Source organism: Nerophis ophidion, linkage group LG07 (assembly GCF_033978795.1).
Source record: "Nerophis ophidion isolate RoL-2023_Sa linkage group LG07, RoL_Noph_v1.0, whole genome shotgun sequence".
Taxonomy (NCBI): Eukaryota; Metazoa; Chordata; class Actinopteri; order Syngnathiformes; family Syngnathidae; genus Nerophis; species Nerophis ophidion.
The window spans coordinates 76,740,159-76,759,448 of NC_084617.1; the positions used below are offsets into that span (position 1 = coordinate 76,740,159).

The 19,290-nt window shown below is 43.4% G+C and overlaps 2 protein-coding genes across 2 annotated transcripts in view; both read right to left on the bottom strand.

The window, feature by feature from the left end:
* LOC133556840 (cytoplasmic tRNA 2-thiolation protein 1) overlaps positions 1-19,290 on the bottom strand; it is a 627,421-nt gene that overhangs the window by 272,973 nt on the left and 335,158 nt on the right. The window lies entirely within an intron of this gene.
* htr7c (5-hydroxytryptamine (serotonin) receptor 7c) overlaps positions 12,019-19,290 on the bottom strand; it is a 97,013-nt gene continuing 89,741 nt past the window's right edge. Inside the window, exon 2 of the mRNA XM_061907131.1 lies at positions 12,019-13,578. Within this exon, the coding sequence (XP_061763115.1) occupies positions 12,840-13,578 (739 nt within the window). The 3' untranslated portion in view covers positions 12,019-12,839. The remainder of the gene's footprint in view (positions 13,579-19,290) is intronic.

The following is a 19,290-nucleotide window of genomic DNA, read 5'->3' on the forward strand; positions in this document are numbered from 1 at the left end:
ATCGATAACTTGTTTATAGAAGTCTTCCTTATCTTTCTTCAGTTTTAAAAGTCTCTCTGTCTCGATGGAGATCTTCCTTTATTACCTCCTGCTTCGATTGAAAGTCCAGTTTAGAAAACGGTTTTATTTTAGATATGTAATCCTCCATGTTAAAAGTGCAAGCGAGAGGAAAAAATAAACGATCGCTGCTTGTTGTCACTTCTTCTGCAGCCGAGTAGTCGCAAGAAGGATCACTAGCGCCCTCTACCACCAGGAGGCGGGAGTCATTTAATGACTCATGTTTGACACACGCAGCTACGGTATATTAATAAAACATAGCTGCTTACTGTTCTTTTTAGCATATTCAATAGCTTGGACCTTAAATCCTACTGAATAGCTCTTAATCTTCTTCCCTTTATGCGATTTCAAATGATTGAAATCAGCCTCCTCCATTTTGAAAACGATGACAGGTGAAGTGTCACTCGTGACGTGACGAGTTTGACCCTGCGGTAATTCTAGGCAGGTGCATACTATATACCCGGCGGCAATTCAAGGAAATACGGTATTTGGAGTACACAAGATTTCAATTGAAGCAGACAGTGTCGGTACAGGATCGCCGATACCAGCCTCAATTTTGTTTGGCATTGGAAAGAAAATGGATGGTATCACACATCACTCCACTTTAGTCTAAATCACATCGCTTCTTCGTTATCTTCCTCCGTGTCTTCAGTGGTGCGAGGTATTCAGCTAATAGAGATCTCTCTCCCATCAATTAAAGAGAGCTCCATCACTTAATTACGGGGGCATTTTAGAACCGCCAAGTGTCAGCATCCACAGCCTATCGGTGTTGTCAGTGAAGCAGAATCGTGTGTGTGCAAAGCTCATCTACTAGCCTGCTCCCCTTTGATGAATATCCAACATTACATGCACATTTCCCCCTCTTCATCGCCCACTCAGCACTGTGACACACGCGGAGAAGCAAAGCCTGTTGGCCGCAAGTCAGTCCTCTTCTCAGATGCAGCGCTGCTCCTTCCCCCCCCCAAGTGTAATGGCAGTTGACATGGCTGCTTGGGGAGGGGAGCTGCATCCAGGACTCTACTCTGGCTCACTGCTACTTCATGTCCACCGGAGGAATCACGTTTCGATTTTACACTTCAGGGATTTTCAACTATTTTCATGTCACGCTGCCCTGAGAACCTGCACATCGGAGAACTAAGTCTTCTTTAAGTCCCAAAGAAAAATGGAAGGCTCAGGGCCGCTGCTGGCTAAGCAGAATTTAGTTTTTTTAAATTCCCACTACCGTATTTCCTTGAATTGCCGCCGGGTATATAGTATGTGCCTGCCTAGAATTACTGCCGGGTCAAACTCGTTTCGCAAAATATTATTTTTATTAGCGCATGTCTGGAATTTCCACCGGGTCAAACTCGTCACGTCACGAGTGACACTTCACCTGTCATCATTTTCAAAATGGAGGAGGCTGATTTCAATCATTTGAAATTGCATAAAGGGAAGAAGATTAAGAGCTATTCAGTAGGATTTAAGGTCCAAGCTATTGAATATGCTAAAAAGAACTGAGCAGCTATGTTTTATTAATATACCATAGCTGCGTGTGTCAAATATGAGTCCTTAAATGACTCCTGCCTCCTGGTGGTAGAGGGCGCTAGTGATCCTTCTTGCGACTACTCGGCTGCAGAAGAAGTGACAACAAGCAGCAAGAGTGAGCGGCGATCGTTTATTTTTTTCCTCTCGCTTGCACTTTTAACATGGAGGATTACTTATCTAAAATAAAACAGTTTTCTAAACTGGACTTTCAATCGAAGCAGGAGGTAATAAAGGAAGATCTCCATCGAGACAGAGAGACTATGCCGCCTCACTTTTGTGAGGCGGCATAGCTCGGTTGGTAGAGTGGCCGTGCCAGCAACTTGAGGGTTACAGGTTCAATTCCCGCTTGTGCCATCCTAGTCACTGCCGTTGTGTCCTTGGGCAAGACACTTTACCCACCTGCTCCCAGTGCCACCCACACTGGTTTAAATGTAACTTAGATGTTGGGTGTCACTATGTAAAGCGCTTTGAGTCACTTGAGAAAAGCGCTATATAACTATAATTCACTTCACTTCACTTTTAAAACTGAAGAAAGATAAGGAAGACTTCTATAAACAAGTTATCGATGCTTTTGATCAGAAGGAGCTGCGCATGGACTTCATTTATAAGTAAAGGTAAGACCATAATAACGTTTTTTTTTAATTAAATGTGCTTTTCATGATGGTATCCTTACATCACACTCAAATTTATAAGCGCGGGCCTAAATTTACCGCATGCCTTTGGTAAACGCCGGAGTGAGAAGAGGTTTTAAATTAATTAGCGCCCTGGCAGCAATTCAAGGAAATACGGTAGTTAATTTATACAGATTTTCAACATCCATCCACTTATCCGAGGTCGGGTCGCGGGGGCAGCAGCCTAAGTAGAGATGCTCAGACTCTAAAGGGAGTGGTCAGACATGTCATGCGAGCAGCTCAGCACGCACAATACGTGATTATTCAAACTGAACGTGCTGGAGGCCTTGTGATTTCGTCTTGTCTCTGCTTTGTCTGCGTGCTGTCGTCTTTGTCAGGCTTGGACTTGGATTGTTTGTGCTCCTTCGACGCAGCGGGATTACAGGAGGAGCAGGGCGTGAATTCAGGTACATAGTTTTAATTTGATTAATACTCAAAATACAAAAAAAAGGCAAACCAAGGACGCGTTCCGTGGCGGATACAAATCTATACTATAACTTAGAACAAAAACAGCACAATGGCAATACTATCTACAAACAAACAAAAAATACTATCCATCCATCCATTTTCTACCGCTTATTCCCTTTTGGGGTCGCGGGGGGCGCTGGCGCCTATCTCAGCTACAATCGGGCGGAAGTCGGGGTACACCCTGGACAAGTCGCCACCTCATCGCAGAGCCAACACAGATAGACAGACAACATTCACACACTAGGGACCATTTAGTGTTGCCAATCAACCTATCCCCAGGTGCATGTCTTTGATAGTATCAAAAGATACTATCCATCCATCCATTTCTACCGCTTATTTCAAAGACATAAATACAAACAAAAACTTACCTGGCGTGGATGAATCAACAAGCATGGCATGAAGTATGTAAGGCAATGAAAGTTAGAACGGCATGGGTAATGAAAGTTGATGTTCCCAGACTGATGGACAGAAAGAAATGGACTTAAATAGTGGCTGTGAATAATTAGGAACAGGTGCAGGACTGAGGGCATGGGCGTGACTAGGAGGGCAAGGTGAAAAGCAATGAGTTGTCATGGTAACAAAAACAAACCAGGAAGTGAAAAAACAGAAGAAGAGTTCAGAACACAAAATATGATCAAACATGAAATCAGATGTACAAACGTGACAGTCTTGTCTTCGTTGAAGGTACTCGAAGTCCGTCCTTGGCTGTTTAGCAGGCAGGCTCTGGAAACAGGAACTGCTGCTGCGAGGTCAACTTGCAGTGGAAGATAACACTTTGTGTGCCTTTGCACAGATAGAAAAGTATAACTTGAGCACAAATGATAATAACTATAGCAACGGCCTTCAAGCATAAGAGTTGTGTGATAAGGAGACATTGTTTGGAGTTATTGGTAGGTGCTGCTAATTATGTACCAAATTGTAATAAACGAGCATTTTTCATATTGAGACTATCGTTATGGTTGTTAGAAACAATTCAATTGCGAACCAATTGATTTACTCACAACAAGGAAAATGGAGACCTCTGTTTTTGTGTCTGAATTTGTCATTTTTTTTGTCTATAAAACTTCAATCAATCAATCAATCAATGTTTATCTGCGTTCAAAAGACTCCGGCTTATTAGTGATTCCTAGAGCCCAAAAAAAGTCTGCGGGCTATAGAGCGTTTTCCGTTGGGGCTCCAGTACTCTGGAATGCCCTCCCGGTAACAGTTCGAGATGCCACCTCAGTAGAAGCATTTAAGTCTCACCTTAAAACTCATTTGTATACTCTAGCCTTTAAATAGACCTCCTTTTTAGACCAGTTGATCTGCCGCTTCTTTTCTTTCTCCTATGTCCCCTCCTCCCTTGTGGAGGGGGTCCGGTCCGATGACCATGGATGAAGTACTGGCTGTCCAGAGTCGAGACCCAGGATGGACCGCTCGTCGGGACCCAGGATGGACCGCTCGCCTGTATCGGTTGGGGACATCTCTACGCTGCTGATCCGCTTGAGATGGTTTCCTGTGGACGGGACTCTCGTTGCTGTCTCGGATCCGCTTGAACTGAACTCTCGCGGCTGTGTTGGAGCCACTATGGATTGAACTTTCACAGTATCATGTTAGATTCGCTCGACATCCATTGCTTTCGGTCCCCTAGAGGGGAAGGGTTGCCCACATCTGAGGTCCTCTCCAAGGTTTCTCATAGTCACCATTGTCACTGGCGTCCCACTGGATGTGAATTCTCCCTGCCCACTGGGTGTGAGTTTTCCTTGCCCTTTTGTGGGTTCTTCCCAGGATGTTGTAGTCGTAATGATTTGTGCAGCCCTTTGAGACATTTGTGATTTGGGGCTATATAAATAAACATTGATTGATTGATTGATTGATTTATATAGCCCCAAATCACAAATGTCTCAAAGGACTGCACAAATCATTACGACTACAACATCCTCGGAAGAACCCACAAAAGGGCAAGGAAAACTCACACCCAGTGGGCAGGGAGAATTCACATCCAGTGGGACGCCAGTGACAATGCTGACTATGAGAAACCTTGGAGAGGACCTCAGATGTGGGCAACCCCCCCCCCCCCCCCCCCCCTCTAGGGGACCGAAAGCAATGGATGTCGAGCGGGTCTAACATGATACTGTGAAAGTTCAAACTTGTTTTATGTTGCTATTGTGAGGTGTTAGTCGGTGACTATGAACCACCTCTGTAGTCAAAACAAAACTGCAGGATTGAAGCCAAGTGAGTTTCTGTCCACAATATGTATCGTGGTATTTATGCTGCTTCTTGCACACATTTTAGTACAAGATAGAACCCGATAGAGTAGAATGGACTCAGGTTGCAGACAATTGTGTTGAGCTCTGAACTAAGCCGCAATGCTCTTTCGCTTCATTGCTTTCTTGGTGTGATTCTGCCTTCATCATCCTCGCCATGAACATGTACAAATCAAGCAGGATTACTCTGAAGACATTTATTGAGGTCAAGTGGGTTTTTCTCCCCTTGTCGGAGTTTTTGAACTGCACTCTTGCACGGCTGGAAGTGCAACACACACTGTAGTCATAGCACATTCCTGACGCTGTCTCAGGTACAATTTCATCAAGAAACCAGCAAAAAGTCGTCCCCTGGACTAGGAACACAATATTTCACCTCAGTAGAAGCATTTAAGTCTCACCTTAAAACTCATCTGTATACTCTAGCCTTTAAATAAACCTCCTTTTTAGACCAGTTGATCTGCCGCTTCTTTTCTTTTTTCTCCTATGTCCCCCCCTCCCTTGTGGAGAGGGTCCGGTCCGATGACCAGGGATGAAGTACTGGCTGATCAGAGTCGAGACCCAGGATGGACCGCTCGCCTGTGTATCGGTTGGGGACATCTCTACGCTGCTGATCCGCCTCCGCTTGAGATGGTTTCCTGTGGGTGGGACTCTCGCTGCTGTCTTGGATCCGCTTTGAACTGAACTCTCGCGGCTGTGTTGGAGCCACTATGGATTGAACTTTCACAGTATCATGTTAGAACCGCTCGACATCCATTGCTTTCGGTCCCCTAGAGAGGGGGGTTGCCCACATCTGAGGTCCTCTCCAAGGTTTCTCATAGTCAGCATTGTCACTGGCGTCCCACTGGATGTGAATTCTCCCTGCCCACTGGGTGTGAGTTTTCCTTGCCCTTTTGTGGGTTCTTCCGAGGATGTTGTAGTCGTAATGATTTGTGCAGTCCTTTGAGACATTTGTGATTTGGGGCTATATAAATAAACATTGATTGATTGATTGATTGATTTAGATGCCAAAAAACAAACATTTACAGTAACTATTGTGTACAGAAGGGCTTCAAATGTGTTTCAGCAGTCGAGTGTAGAACGAAAATGAACTTTGTACTAATAGAGTGGAACTTGCTTATGTCGCTCACCCGTTTCCGTGGAAACACTCATCAAGTCCCAGTCAATTTATGTCATCGACCGCTTTTCTCAAAATATAATTTGTGATTTAGCGGGCTCATTTCTTTAAAAACTTCTGTTTGTGTCAACGTGTGTTCGAATATTCTGTGCAGGACAATAGAGGTTTGTGTCGACCATACATGACGATCTAATATGAATCTCAATACATGGGTTAGTAAAAATACTTTTTAAAACATTACAATTTCAATCAATCAATCAAAGTTTACTTATATAGCCCTAAATCACCAGTGTCTCAAAGGGCTGCACAATCCACAACGACATCCTGGGCTCAGATCCCACATCAGGGCAAGGAAAAACTCAACTCAATGGGATCCATCCATCCATCTGCTTCCGCTTATCCGAGGTCGGGTCGCGGGGGCAGCAGCCTAAGCAGGGAAACCCAGACTTCCCTCTCTCCGGCCACTTCGTCTAGCTCTTCCCGGGGGATCCCGAGTCTTCCCAACGTGTCCTGGGTCTTCCCCGTGGCCTCCTACCTGTTGGACGTGCCCTAAACACCTCCCTAGGGAGGCGTTCGGGTGGCATCCTGACCAGATGCCCGAACCACCTCATCTGGCTCCTCTCCATGTGGAGGAGCAACGGCTTTAATTTGAGTTCCTCCCGGATGGCAGAGCTTCTCCCCCTATCTCTAAGGGAGAGACCTGGAAACTCATTTGGGCCGCTTGTACCCGTGATCTTATCCTTTCGGTCATGACCCAAAGCTCATGACCATAGGTGAGGATGGGAACGTAGATCGACCGGTAAATTGAGGGTTTTGCCTTCCGGCTCAGCTCCTTCTTCACCACAACAGATCGGTACAACATCCGCATTACTGAAGACGCCGCACCGATCCGCCTGTCGATCTCACCATCCACTCTTCCCTCACTCGTGAACAAGACTCCTAGTTACTTGAACTCCTCCACTTGGGGCAGGGTCTCCTCCCCAACCCGGAGATGGCACTCCACCCTTTTCCGGGCGAGAACCATGGACTCGGACTTGGAGGTGCTGATTTTCATTCCGGTCGCTTCACACTCGGCTGCGAACCGATCCAGCGAGAGCTGAAGATCCTGGCCAGATGAAGGACCACATCGTCTGCAAAAAGCAGAGACCTAATCCTGCGGCCACCAAACCAGAACCCCTCAATGCCTTGACTGCGCCTAGAAATTCTGTCCATAAAAGTTATGAACAGAATGGGTGACAAAGGACAGCCTTGGCGGAGTCCAACCCTCACTGGAAACGTGTCCGACTTACTGCCAGCAATGCGGACCAAGCTCTGACACTGATCATACAGGGAGTGGATCGCCACAATCAGACAGTCCGATACCCCATACTCTCTGAGCACTCCCCACAGGACTTCCCGATGGGATGACAATGACAAACCTGGCGACCAGTCCAATGGCCGTGAAACTGATCTAGCATAATATAGTGAGAGTCCGGTCCATTGATTTCCTTTTCGGTGCCAGTTTTGTTCAGCCCTTCTCAGTTTTTATAAGTTACTGCCAACCTTGAAATGATCCATTTTAATAGCTACGGCGGTAGCATATAGCATATAGCAGTTAGCATTCAATGACCCACAATGCACTTCTGGCATGACCCTCCCTGCCGAATTCTTATTGGTTGACGTGTGTGTGACGATTGCTGACATTTTCTTCGTCTCTTCCGCGAATGAGATAAATAATATTATTTGATATTTTACGGTAATTTGTTAATAATTTCACACTTAAGTCGCTCCGGAGTATTTGTCGCACTATGAAAAAAACTGCGATGTAGAGTCTGAAAAATACGGTAAATACAAATATTTACAAATGGTTTAAAAAATCCTTTATTATTGCCCATTTTCCTTTTATATAGCTGGCACACGTCACCAAAGGTGGGTAGAGTAGCCAGAAATTGTACTCAAGTAAGAGTACTGTTACTTTAGAGATGTATTACTCGAGTAAAAGTAAGGAGTAGTCACCCAAATATTTACTTGAGTAAAAGTAAAAAGTATGTTGTGAAATAACTACTCAAGTACTGAGTAACTGTTCGTTTAATGATGACGGCAACAAGTAATGCACAAAAACATAAACATAGCAATGAACACATTCAGAGCCAGGAATATCTCTTAAGCAACTAAAACAATAATATATATTAAATAATATATATTAGGTTTTACACTGTATTGAAAACCAATTTGAAAATTAATTTTACCTTTGCAAGCTCATTATACTATTGGCTAAGTTTTATATTCATGAATGTAAGTTTCTTAATACCCAAACTGTTTTTTGTGCCTTTAAAAAAGATTTAGAACTCTACATTAAAACAGGCCCTGCGATGAGGTGGAGACTTGTCCAGGGTGTACACTGCCTTCTGCCCAGTTGTAGCTGAGGTAGGCACCAGCGCCCCCCGCGACCTCAAAGGGAATAAGCGGTAGGAAATGGATGGATCGTTGGATACATTAAAACACTCTACCCCTAACAACCAAAAAGCTGTGAGAACGATGATGCTGTGTTCCAAATGTAAGTTATTTACTGAGATTGAGTGAGCCTATGGCTTTGAACTTTGTTTATTTTATATATATATATTTTTTGCATTCTATTTTAGTTACTTTGAATTTACAACCCCCTGGCACTGTTTTGTACAGTTTTTATACTGTTTTTGTACTTACTTTGATTAATATTTTAAACAGTTTGTATATGTTCAAATTTATTTAAAAAAATCTAAATAAAATTTATGGCTCTGTTTCATTGGTGAAACGGAGTCAGACGTCACCAGAGACGGCATTTGATTGGGGAAACGGAGTCAAACGTCACCAGTGACTGCATTTGATTGGTGAAACGGAGTCAAACGTCACCAGAGACTGCATTTGATTGGTGAAAGGGAGTCAAACATCACCAGTGACTGCATTTGATTGGTGAAACGGAGTCAAACGTCACCAGTGACTGCATTTGATTGGTGAAACAGACTCAAACATCACCAGTGACTGCATTTGATTGGTGAAAAGGAGTCAAACCTAACCAGTGACTGCATTTGATTGGTGAAATGGAGTCATACGTCACCAGTGACTGCATTTGATTGGTGAAATGGAGTCAAACGTCACCAGTGACTGCATTTGATTGGTGAAATGGAGTCAAACATCACCAGTGACTGCTTTTGATTGGTGAAATGGAGTCAAACATCACCAGTGACTGCATTTGATTGGTGAAATGGAGTCAAACATCACCAGTGACTGCATTTGATTGGTGAAAATGAGTCAAATGTCACCAGTGACTGCATTTGATTGGTGAAATGGAGTCAAACATCACCAGTGACTGCATTTGATTGGTGAAACGGAGTCAAACGTCACCAGTGACTGCATTTGATTGGTGAAAAGGAGTCAAACATCACCAGTGACTGCATTTGATTGGTGAAATGGAGTCAAACATCACCAGTGACTGCATTTGATTGGTCAAAGGGAGTCAAACATCACCAGTGACTGCATTTGATTGGTGAAAATGAGTCAAACGTCACCAGTGACTGCATTTGATTGGTGAAATGGAGTCAAACATCACCAGTGACTGCATTTGATTGGTGAAATGGAGTCAAACATCACCAGTGACTGCATTTGATTGGTGAAATGGAGTCAAACATCACCAGTGACTGTATTTGATTGGTGAAATGGAGTCAAACATCACCAGTGACTGCATTTGGTTGGTGAAATGGAGTCAAACATCACCAGTGACTGCATTTGATTGGTGAAATGGAGTCAAACATCACCAGTGACTGCATTTGATTGGTTAAAGGGAGTCAAACATCACCAGTGACTGCATTTGATTGGTGAAACGCAGGCATGTGATGGATCCTACTTTGAAGGTCTGTCCGACAAACCAAAACAAACAAAGCGTGCATTAACAGACTGATAAAAATCAGTAGCGAGCAGCGAGCTGAATGTAGATAAATGTAGAGTAAAAGTAGCGTTTCTTCTCTATAAATATACTCAAGTAAAAGTATGTTGCATTAAAACTACTCTTAGAAGTACAATTTAAGCCAAAAGTTACTGAAGTAGATGTAACGGAGTAAATGTAGCGCGTTACTACCCACCTCTGGACGTGCAAGCAATAGAGATGTTTGGTTTCAATTTGGGTTCGGTGTGAAGATAAGCACAGTTCCATGGTGTAAATAAACGGAGATAAGGACAAGCTGGTATCAGGATGACAACAAAGCAAGCAATCTTTACGGATTCTCTGCACTTTGAAGATGAGACAGAAAAATGTGAGGATGAGCCAAGACCACAAGCACATGATGACCAGGGACTTCTTTATTTACAAAGGGGATGCCACTGAGTGCTTCAATCACAGAGCACTTCTTTATCCACTTGACAACCATTGGAAAAGAGCTGCTGATGACCAAAATAAAACGTCAGATAAGAGTCTCAAAAGTTTGGAGGAAATGTGCGTTGTTGTCAAAAGTCGAGGTAGAATCTGACAGCCGGCCTGTGACACCTGTTGGAACGAGTCGGAAAAGTAACGGTCGATCAAATGTCGTTTGCAAAAAAAAAAACGACGACGGAGATAATTGTTCAGGAGTTTGTGAGAAATGTTCTCCTTGTCAAGTGTTTGAAAGTCTCCTTGCTGTGTCGTCAAGGTCAGCGAGCCGCCTGTGGCGTGACAAAATAACAGCAGTGGAAAGAACTCAGTCAAGTGTGGGAAACATGGAACTCTCACGGAAACAGCTATAATGTCCTTTACTATTTCCATTCTAAAAAAGAAAAATAACGTGGGGAGAATCGGTTTCAGGCTACAAACCGTTTTTTTTTACTTTTTCTTTGTCAAAACCAAAAAGGGAGGATTTCCCAGGTTTGACCCACATTGCAAGCCATAACTATCAATCACATTTGTGAAACATGAACCGTGTTTTTGGTGACGGGACCACTTTGAAACTCTGACTTGTACATGAAGTGATGCAGTTGAGACTTAAGTGCACAGTAGAAAACACAAAGACATGTTTAGCATAAGAAATAAATGAGCCCTTCTACCGAATCGGTGCTATTTACCAGTCGAAACTTTCACAAGAAATGCACAATTCCACAACATAACAAAACAATACGATGCATTCGGAAAGCTTCACTTTTTCCACATTTGGTTATGTAAAAGCCTCATTCCAAAATGTAATACATTTATTTTATTCCTCAAATTTCTAAAGACAATACCTTATGAAATGTTTTAAGTTTCCAAATTTGATAAAAATAAAAAACTTGAAATCACATCCACGTAAATGTTCAGCCTTTGTTCAATACTTTGTCAATGCACCAGTGGAGGGGAGCGTGGTCTGCGGTGAGTAGATTGCCCAGCTGGGACTGGTTATCTAATAGGGCTGCAAATCTTTGGGTGTCCCACGATTCGATTCAATATCGATTCTTGGGGTCACGATTCGATTCAAAATCTATTTTTTTTTTCAATTCAACACAATTCTCAATTCAAAAACGATTTTTTTCCCGATTTAAAAGGATTCTCTATTCATTCAATACATAGGACTTCAGCAAGATCTACCCCAGTCTGCTGTCATGCAGGCAGAGTAGTAGATGTTTGTAAAAAGATTTTATAATTGTAAAGGACAATGTTTTATCAACTGATTGCAATAATTAAAATTTGTTTTAACTATTAATCGAAACAAAAATATGACTTATTTTATCTTTGTCATATATATATATATTTATATATATATATATATATATATATATATATATGGATATATACATATATATATATATATATATAAATCCCTAACCCAAATATATATATGTATATATATATATATATACATACATATATATATACATATATTTGTATACATATACACATATATATATATATATGCATATATATATATATATACATACATATACATATGCACATATATAAACACACATATATAAATGTGTGTGTGTGTGTGTGTGTGTGTGTGTGTGTGTGTGTATGGAAGCCAGTGTACACCCTGGACAAGTCGCCACCTCATCACAGGGCCAACACAGATAGGCAGACAACATTCGCACACTAGGGACCATTTAGTGTTGCCAATCAACCTATCCCCAGGTGCATGTCTTTGGAGGTGGGAGGGGCCTATCCCCAGGTGCATGTCTTTGGAGGTGGGAGGGGCCTATCCCCAGGTGCATGTCTTTGGAGGTGGGAGGGGCCTATCCCCAGGTGCATGTCTTTGGAGGTGGGAGGGGCCTATCTCCAGGTGGATGTCTTTGGAGGTGGGAGGAAGCCGGAGTACCCGGAGAGAGCCCACGTAGTCCCGGGGAGAACATGCAAACTCCACACAGAAAGATCCCAACCGCAGTATCGAACCCAGAACTACTCAGGAGCAAAATATATCAATGTTTCCATGGCAAAATCAATATTTTGGTAAGCTGGGAGACAATGCAATTTAATTCCAGTATCTTTTCAAGTGTAGACTTCTATCCTGCATTGATTTCCTGGTGACGCACAACAGCACCGATTCAGCAGAAAGGTCCTGGTTTGCATTGTGCTCAAATGTCAAACATACACTTTTATAATACACTTCGATTGTTTGCCTTCTATTGTCTTTGTCTCGTCTCCCCGTGATCGACGCCGTGACTCCACAATAATGTTTTGTTTCCCAAAAAGAGCCTAACCGAGGGTCTATCTCTCACTCACTGAAGTACTCAGCGAGTGACTCGCGTTCTGTCAGAAGCGTTGTGATCAATCCCAGGAGGCGCACCAGTACAAGTCGGCGTGGTCTAAACCTTCAGGGCTTCGTGCACGCCCACGGCCGACAGACGGCGGTTGATGTTGCGATAGCGGCAGCGGAGAAGGTCGCGGTACGTGGAGCGCAGGTCCCGGTTGAAGAAGGCGTAGATGAAGGGGTTCATGAGGGAGTTGGCGTAGCCCAACCAGAGCAGCGTGCGCTCCAGCCAGATGGGCACGCAGCTGCACTCCACCCCGCAGATGAAGGGCCTGGCGGTGGACAGGATGAAGAACGGCAGCCAGCACACCGCAAAGACCCCCACGATCACCCCCAGTGTCGTCGCCGCTTTCTGCTCCCGTTTGAAAATGGAGATGTTCCTCCGCTCACGGTTCAGCAGTCGGGACAAAGCGGCGCACTCCTCGGCCACGCCGGGAGGCTTCAGGCCCTGCATCCGCAGCGCCTCGTTAGCCACCGTTTCCAGCCGCTCGCGGCGGGAAAGGTCAGTGAAGCGGTGCTTGGCGCCGCTCTTGCGGGCCGCCCGGAAGATTTTGTAGTACATGACCAGCATGACCAGCATGGGGATGTAGAAGGCCACGGCCGTGGAGTAGATGGTGTAGCCAAAGTCTTGGCTGATGAGGCACACGCCGGCGCTGTGGACGTTCTTGGCCCAGCCGCAGAAAGGAGGCAGAGTGATGGACGCCGACGCCAGCCACACCCCCAGGATCATCTTGGCCATCAGCTGACCGTTCTGTCGGGCCGGGTAGGTGAGAGGCCGCGTGATCCCCAGGTACCTGGGAGTGGGACACAAACACAACATTGTTATCTCATAAGCTCGTACTGTATACTGGTATTAGTATAGAACCCCATAAGGGTGTGGGAAAATTGAGTCGAATTTGAATCGCGATTCTCACGTTGTCCGATTCAGAATCGTTTCTCTTTTTTTTTTTAATCAATCCAACAAACCAATACCCAGCAATACCATAACAATGCAATCCAATTCCAAAACCGAACCTGAGCCAGCAACACTCAGAACTGCAATAAACAGAGCAATTGAGAGGAGACACAAACACCACACAGAACAAACCAAAAGTATTGAAACAAAAATGAATATTATCAACAACAGTATCAATATTTGTTATAATTTCAGCGTAGCTGTGATTAAAAATCCCGCATTGATATTATCATTAGACATTTATAAAAATAAAAAGAACAATAGTGTCACAGTGGCTTACACTTGCATGGCATCTCATAAGCTTGTGTCCAATGTTTTCACAAAGATAAAACCAATCAATCAATCAATCAATCAATGTTTATTTATATAGCCCCAAATCACAAATGTCTCAAAGGACTGCACAAATCATTACGACTACAACATCCTCGGAAGAACCCACAAAAGGGCAAGGAAAACTCACACCCAGTGGGCAGGGAGAATTCACATCCAGTGGGACGCCAGTGACAATGCTGACTATGAGAAACCTTGGAGAGGACCTCAGATGTGGGCAACCCCCCCCCCCCTCTAGGGGACCGAAAGCAATGGATGTCGAGCGGGTCTAACATGATACTGTGAAAGTTCAATCCATAGTGGCTCCAACACAGCCGCAAGAGTTCAGTTCAAGCGGATCCAAGACAGCAGCGAGAGTCCCGTCCACAGGAAACCATCCCAAGCGGAGGCGGATCAGCAGCGTAGAGATGTCCCCAACCGATACCGAAAATAAGTCATATTTTTGGTTTGTTTAATAGTTAAAAAACATTTACATTATTGCAATCAGTTGATAAAACATTGTCCTTTACAATTATAAAAGCTTTTAAAAAAAATCTACTACTCCGCTAGCATGTCAGCAGACTGGGGTAGATCCTGCTGAAATCTAATGTATTGAATGAATACAGAATCGCTTTGAATGGGAAAAATATCGTTTTTGAATCGAGAATCGCGTTGAATCAAAAAAATCGATTTATAATCGAATCGCGACCCTAAGAAACGATATTGAATCGAATCGTGGGACACCCAAAGATTCGCAGCCCTAGTACCGCAATAATAAAGAATCAAATTCTCGGTCCTTAAACCTAACATCCACTGTAATGATACCAAGTACAGAAGCGTATCTAGTCGATACTAACGTTTAAAGTACCAATGATTGTTTCACACACACTAGGTGTGACGAAATTATTCTCTGCATTTGACCCATCAGCCTTGATCACGCCCTGGGAGGTGAGGGGAGCAGTGAGCAACAGCGGTGGCCACGCCCGGGAATCATGTTTGGTGATTTAAGCCCCAGTTCCAACCCTTCATGCTGAGTGCCGAACAGGGAGGTAACGGGTCCCGTTTTTATAGTCTTTGGTATGACTCGGCTGGGGTTTGAACTCACAACCTACCCATCTCAGGACGGACACTCTAACCACTGAGTAGGTATTTTTTTAATTTTTTTATTTATATTATGTTTATAAAGTCAGTAAATACGTCCCTGGACACATGAGGACTTTGAATATGACCAATGTATGATCCTGTAACTACTTGGTATCGCATCGATACCCAAATGTGTGGTATCATCCCAAACTAATGTCAAGTATCAAAGAAGAGAAGAATAAGTGATTATTACATTTTAACAGAAGTGTAGATAGAACATGTTAAAACAGAAAATAAGCAGATATTAACAGTGAATGAACAAGTCGATTAATAATTAATTTTTACAGTTTGTCCCTCATAATATAGACAAAATAATAGGTGTATAAATGACACAATATGTTACTGCAGACTAATTAGGAGTCTTTGTTTGTTTACTTACTACTAAAAGACAAGTTGTCTAGTATGTTCAACATTTTTTTTAAGGACAAACTTGCAATAATAAACATATGTTTCATGTACCCTAAGATGTTTTGTTAAAACAAGCTCATGTTATTTCCTACAGCAGGGGTCGGGAACCTTTTTGTCTGAGAGAGCCAAGAAGCCAAATATTTTAAAAAGTATTTCCCTAAGAGCCATATAATATTTTTTTTAGCACTGAACACAACTAAACACGTGCATTTTTAAGTAAGACCAACATTTTTTGAGTATAATAAGTCTCTTATTCTTTTTAATAACATTGTTATTCTGATGCTAACTGTGGAGGGAGCGTGGCCTGCAGGCCTGCAGCAAAGCAGGATGTTGCCAGGCCCGGCCTCGAAATCAGCGACAGGTGCACAGATGGCCCACCTGGGCCTTGTTATGTAATCACCTGTCGCTCTGTTATAAGCAGCAGCCAGGAGGAGAGACAGGGTTGGGGCTGGAGCCAGAGCGCGAGTGAGGACGAAAGAGAAAAAGACAATTGCTGGAAACCAACTGAGAGAAAAAGAAAATAAAACAATATTGTAACCCTAAAACAGGCTCTAGGTGGTCTGAATAACCCCCAGGAGGGCAAGCCCCACACTAACCAATAATAAACAAATTACTTCTTACCATTAATCATGTTCTTGAACATGAAAAAGCATGAGAATGTTTTATATTTTGAACATCATTTTTAACACTGTGATTACAAGTGGAATTATTCATTACTTATTGTGTTAAGCAAGGTCAGCTCAGATTTATCCGAGAGCCAGATGCAGTCATCAAAAGAGCCACATCTGGCTCTAGAGCCATAGGTTCCCTACCCCTGGTCTACAGTATCCTGTGTTCTATGTGGTTTATGTTGCACCACTGCACCAAGGAAAATTCCTAGTTGGTGAACCTTGTTCTCAAACAATGGCAATAAAAAAAAACTCTTCTGATTCTGATTCTGATTCTGATTCCCATGTACCAGGAATTGGTACCGTATTGATTCAAATGTGAAATGTACCAATTCCTCCCTGTGACTCTCATTTTCGTGGACCTTTAGAGTTGGTACCAGGATACAAGCGTAGTACTTTGGAAATGACAGGGGTCGTTTTCCAGGTATTTCTGACTGTTCCTTGGCTACTTTCACGCCCTCATTTGTCCTTTTAACAACCCCGGGGGCTTGACTGACATGTGTCGGATCCTTCATGATTGTACTTCTCCATCCTGTCGAGAAACACTTGGCTGTGCAAGCAAATCCAGCGCCCTCGACACAAATAGGGGTGAAGGAAGGATGGGCAGCGCCTGACAGCTGCAGCCTGCCACCATGGCCCCCAACTCCCTCCCCTCTGTTGCTAGACATCTGAAGATGTATTGCAAAATGTATACAGTATGTTCTTTGCTGTGGAGGTTTTTCCCCACTCCAGACTGGGCCCCCTTAGGAGCCCAGTCTAGATTGTATTTTTTTTCTCATCCTTCCCCAGCGTTTACCATTTTTCCCATCTTTTACGAGGCGGCTTGTGGCGAGCCATCAGCGTTCCTGTTCTGTGACCCTGTACACCATGGGTGTCAAACTCTGGCCCCCGTGTAATTTCATTTGGCCCTAGAAGCAATAATAAATTAACATGAGAGCTGGCCCGCCGGTATTATAGAGTGGCAGTGCCGCTGTATCACCGCATTCAACGATAATTCTCATACTTGCCAAACCTCCCGATTTTTCCAGGAGGATCCCGGATTTCAGTGCCCCCCCCCCGAAAATCTCCCAGGGCAACCATTCTCCCGAATTTCCACCCGGACAACAATATTGGGTGCGTGCCTTAAAGGTACTGCTTTTAGCATCCTCTACAGCAGGGGTGCCCATTACGTCAATGGCGAGCTACCAGTCGACCGCGGGGGGTGTGTCAGTCGATCTCCAGCCAGGCTTTTAAAAAAAATAGACCTAAAAATGAGCGATCATCAATCTTCACCAAGACGTCACTTAAATGACATTCACGGTACCGGAGGGTCTTGTGAGATGACGCTGGCTGCTGCAAGATCATTATTATGAAAATATGACCGAGAGGAAGGCGAGAAACACTTTTTATTTCAACAGACTCTCGCGCCGTACCTTCCGTCAAAACTCTAAAGGCCGACTGCACATTTCCTATCTTCACAATAAAAGCCCTGCTTCATGCTGCCTGCGCTAACTAAATACAGAGTCTCGGAAAACTGGCGTGCACAAGCGATCCCTCAGAAAGCTGGCATGCACATCACTTGTGCACGCCAGCTTTCCGAGACTCTTATTTAGTTAGCGCAGGCAGCATGAAGCAGGGCTTTTATTGTGAAGATAGGAAATGTGCAGTCGGCCTTTAGAGTTTTGACGGAAGGGACGGCGCGAAAGTCTGTTGAAATAAAAAGTGTTTCTCGCCTTCCTCTCGGTCATTTTTTCATAATAATGAACTGGCAGCAGCCAGCGTCATCTCACAAGACCCTCGGGTGCCGTGAATGTCAATCAAGCAAGCTACGGAATTTGCCGCCAATGTTTTTCTTGTAAAGTGTATGGAAGCTGGATGAATTAGATGCCAAAAACCAACCACTTTCATGTGGTATTGTACAGTAAGGACAACTTTTTTTCTCCTCCATTTGAAAATGTGGGCGTTATCATCATTACTGTCTGATTCCAATCAATGCAAGTCATCAGAATCAGGTAATACACCAACTTATATTCTTGTCTTTGTGAAAGAAAGACATCTATATGTGTTACACATGCTTGTATTATCATTAAACACATTTACAAAAATGTCTTTTTCATAAATAAATAAATATAAATGATATATATAAATGAGGTAGATCCCCTCGAGTTGGTCAATTGAAAAGTAGCTCGCCTGCAGAAAAAGTGTGGCCACCCCTGCTCTACAACCTGTCGTCACGTCCACTTTTCCTCCATACAATCAGCGTGACGACCCAGTCACGTAATATATGCGGCTTCTACACACACACAAGTGAATGCAAGGCATACTTGGTCAACAGCCATACAGGTCATACTGAGGGGGGCCGTATAAACAACTTTAACACTGTTACACCACACTGTGAACCCACACAAAACAAGAATGACAAACACATTTCGGGAGAACATACGCACCATAACACAACAGAACAAATACCCAGAACCCAAAACTGGATTTTGCATGTCACTATAAAGTTATACAAGCCTTGCTTGTTCAATATTCAATGCAAAACTTGTTTGGGTCCCAATTAAAAGGTTAAGTTGTTCATCTTTGGTCCGCGGCTTTGTTCAGTTTAGAATTTTGGCCCACTCTGTATTTGAGTTTGACACCCCTGCTGTACACTCTTTGTTTGTCTCATCTTGAACGGGTTTGTGCTGAAAACAAAGTTTCCTTGTACTTGTGCAATATCAAAAAAGACCTAACCTGTCCTATCCTATCCTGTCGGGTAACAAAAGTCAAGAATAATTGCGGTGCTCATTGCTGCGTCTTGTTGATAGTTTCACTTTTATTTCAGTTGTAAGGTTTTACAAGGAACCATTGCACCAGTTGTAGTGTTCGGGGTTTACTGTGTTGTAGTTGAAAGAGATAAATCCTATAAAAGTACCTCGAGCATATTAGACCGATAGAGAGATAATGTGATGCTACGTGTCCAACTACAGCAGTGTTTTTCAACCTTTTTTGAGCCATGGCACATTTTTTACGTATAAAAAATACAGAGGCACAACACCAGC